General features: G+C 35.6%; 1 protein-coding gene across 1 annotated transcript in view; it reads right to left on the bottom strand.

Annotated features, from left to right (window-relative positions):
* The window catches only part of LOC106469073 (BCL-6 corepressor-like), a 16,355-nt gene extending 15,508 nt beyond the window's left edge, over nt 1-847 (bottom strand). Inside the window, exon 1 of the mRNA XM_022398293.1 lies at nt 418-847. Within this exon, the coding sequence (XP_022254001.1) occupies nt 418-489 (72 nt within the window). The 5' untranslated portion in view covers nt 490-847. The remainder of the gene's footprint in view (nt 1-417) is intronic.
* Between the last annotated feature and the right edge of the window lie 2,566 nt (nt 848-3,413).

Raw genomic sequence — 3,413 nt, 5'->3', positions numbered from 1 at the left:
CTTTTTATTAGCTATATTTTTGTGCGCCAACAATACCAAGTGTGTGCACATACCCGATTCAATTTTATTACTCATCAAGATCTCTACGAGCCTACCCTCAAATTGAAATTAATTTAGGCAAGATTAGAGTAAATTAATCTGAGACCTTGGGCATGGTCAAATACATCAATCGAAAGGATTTCACCTCCTGAGTCCAAAACTATAATTATTTCTCAAATCGGTCAAAAGATGACGGAGCTGTGAGCTAAGACTCTGCACTTAACAACAACAAAAAACAACAACAACTCCGAATCGTTCTATGAGCTGCTATGCAGCAGCTTAAAAAAAAGAGAGAGATTGAAGCATAACACAGCGAAGAAGATTTCCTAGCCTTATATCATAGAACCAGTTGGATCAATACGAAGAATTCATACTTACCATATAGCCGAGCCTGGCAGCTCGATGAAGAATTGTTTCCCCTAGAGCCTTGTTCACCACTAACCGTTTCATTTCGGGTGGGGCGCCATTTGGAAAATCGAAGGAGAACTAAGGTATTAAAAAAAAAGAGGGGAAATAAAAGATGAAAAATGTATTTATCTTTAAGCATTTCTAATTGCACTGTTAAGGCAAAGCCGGGGACTGTTAACTGTAATATACAGTTTACCACTGCCAGTTTTTACAATCTCATTGAGCGCATAGAAGCATTTTATTTCTTTTTTAATTAATTTCATTTCATTAAAGTTCAATTAGGCTCTGTAGAATTTAAATTTTACAACCTGAACGGTACTTCAAGCATAAGATAAAGAATAAATTCAGTTACCTATATGACTTAGATATGTCGTTCCTAATTATTAACCAGGAAGGTGGTCAAGCAAGATGATTATCTTTTTATGGGCGTTTAAAGAACGGAACGCTTCCAGACAGGTATTGTAACAAAATACGGTTTCGAGTTCCTATATTTTTGGTAAATGTTTAATGTGTCCTAAAACTCGGCTTAGCGTACGAATATGGCATTGTTAAGTGTTGTTTAATGTGTGATAAAAACTCAGTTTGGCATAGGGATATGACATTGAATCTCTTTGTGCAGGTTCCTAGAACTTCTGTAAGGATTAAACGTTTCCAGGTAAGCTAATCCAGCCTTGACCATAATACAAACGACTTGTTTCGTAACGGAAAACAAAATAGTATATATAAAGTAATGAGAATGGGAAAGCAAGGACGGGGTCAAATTACATGACTGGACACTGGTTCATTTCAGATTTAAAAACAGGTCCAAAAAGATATGTTCTCTTTTAACAACACGTTAAACAACGCGATTCTGCAAATATGCGGTTAGCACAAAACAAAGAACAAACTTATAAGATTCAACTTGACTTCAAATTTCTGTTTGAAAATTGTTTTTAATCTTGTAAAAAACGCGCTTTTGAACGTATTCGCGGACGATCATCAAATGTGGATTTTGTTACATTGTAAGCTAACACGTTACAAAGATCACTCACACAAAGCAATAAAAATAACTGTAATATTTACGAGTATATTGGACAATAAGTATAATAAGGTGTATTCTAGACAATAAGTATAATAAGGTGTGTCCTAGACTCTATGAAACGGTAAAATATATACAAAAACCCCTTTTTTTTATGAACACTAAATAATTCAACATATAGATTTAGCGTAGATTAGAGTGTATTAGAACTTTGGAACAGTTATGATATTTTAGATATTTGAAACGCTCTGTTTGTTTCACTTCTAGAATTATGGTCAAATAATGAACGATAAATGTTCAATTATTCCGTTATTCCCTAACAGAACGGGACAGAGCGTGGTCCAGTGGTAAGCATGCCGGATTATGGATCTGCGAGTCCATAGTTTGCTTCTCGTTACCGGTTTCTCCTCACCCCACCACCACCACCCAAAAAAAATCGCATTCCACACTTTGGGGCCATGGGTGCGTAATAATGGCGACGACCAATCCTACATTAGTAAAAGAAAAGCCCAGAAGTTGGTGTTGGGTGAGGTTAACTGGTAGCCGTTCTTTTAGTTCGAAATTTGAGAATACTAGAACAGATAGCCCTTAAGTATTTTTACGCGAATATCTGAAAACAGACAAACAAACCTAAAAAGGAAATCGAGGAATAAGTATAATAAGGTATGTTCTAGACAATAAGTATAATAAGGTGTGTTCTGGACAATAAGTATAATAAGGTGTGTACTGGACAATAAGTATAATAAGGTGTGTCCTGGACAATAAGTATAATTAGGTGTATTCTAGACAATAAGTATAATTAGGTGTGTTCTAGACAATAAGTATAATAAGGTGTGTTCTAGACAATAAGTATAATAAGGTGTGTCCTGGACAATAAGTATAATAAGGTGTGTCCTGGACAATAAGTATAATAAGGTGTGTCCTGGACAATAAGTATAATAAGGTGTGTCCTGGACAATAAGTATAATAAGGTGTGTTCTACTTCCTTATTTTTCTCTACAGTAGTATATATCTCATATTCATCGTTCACCTCTTTGTTTATTGGTTGCTCAGGTTTTACCAGTTTTGCTTTCCTTTTTTTGTAAGGCTTTGGTATCATATCTAGTCCTGATTTTAATCTTTTTCTTCGAGCCACTTGGCGACCTGTCTGTTTCTTCCGTTTGGAATGCCATGTTGACGGTCTTCGAAAATTGGTTATGTTTGCTTTGGTGACTTTAACTCCTAACTTGGAATTTTCGTCTACAGTTTTTTTCGCTATATTTTCCTCTTCAGAGCTGTTCTCCTCCTTGTATACCTTCGTCAGCAGGTGGTTGCGGAGCCTTCTCTCAGTGTTAGCTTCATGTATAATTTTATTGTTTCGTTTTCTTGTATTAATAGACTTATTACTGTTTCTATGACTTCTAAACGTTAGGTTTCCGTTTCGCCCTAACAATAAAAACAAAAAAAGAAAAGTTAAATATTGCCTACTTACTAAATACGTTAGGCTTCCGTTTCACCCTAACAATAAAAACAAAACAACAACAACAAACGTTACATAGTTTCTACTTACTAAATATACACAACGAAAAACTATAAAAATATCGACAACTGTTTTGTTTGTTGAATTTTTGACAAAGCTACTCGAGGGCTATTTGTACTAGCTGTGCCTGATTTTGAAGTGATAGAAAGAAGGCAGCTAGTCAACACCACCCACAGCCAACTTTTGTGCTACTCTTTACCAACGAATATTTTGATCTAATGTCTCATTATAACTCCCTCGTGGGTTAAAGAGCGAGAATGATCAGTGGCAGCGGGTTTCGATCCCGCGATCCACAGTTCAGGTCCTAACCACTAGGACATACTAGGCCCAAGGAAAATTGAGCAGACCTAATTTTACTATACATTATGTGGTAAGATTCGATATAATTAAATAAAAAGCCCCTGAAATTAACAATTCTGCGAGCGATAA

The sequence above is a fragment of the Limulus polyphemus genome, unplaced genomic scaffold (genome assembly GCF_000517525.1).
Source record: "Limulus polyphemus unplaced genomic scaffold, Limulus_polyphemus-2.1.2 Scaffold94, whole genome shotgun sequence".
In the NCBI taxonomy this organism is placed as follows: Eukaryota; Metazoa; Arthropoda; class Merostomata; order Xiphosura; family Limulidae; genus Limulus; species Limulus polyphemus.
Note: the sequence above shows the minus strand (reverse complement) of the source record. Positions and strands in the feature narration are given on the sequence as shown.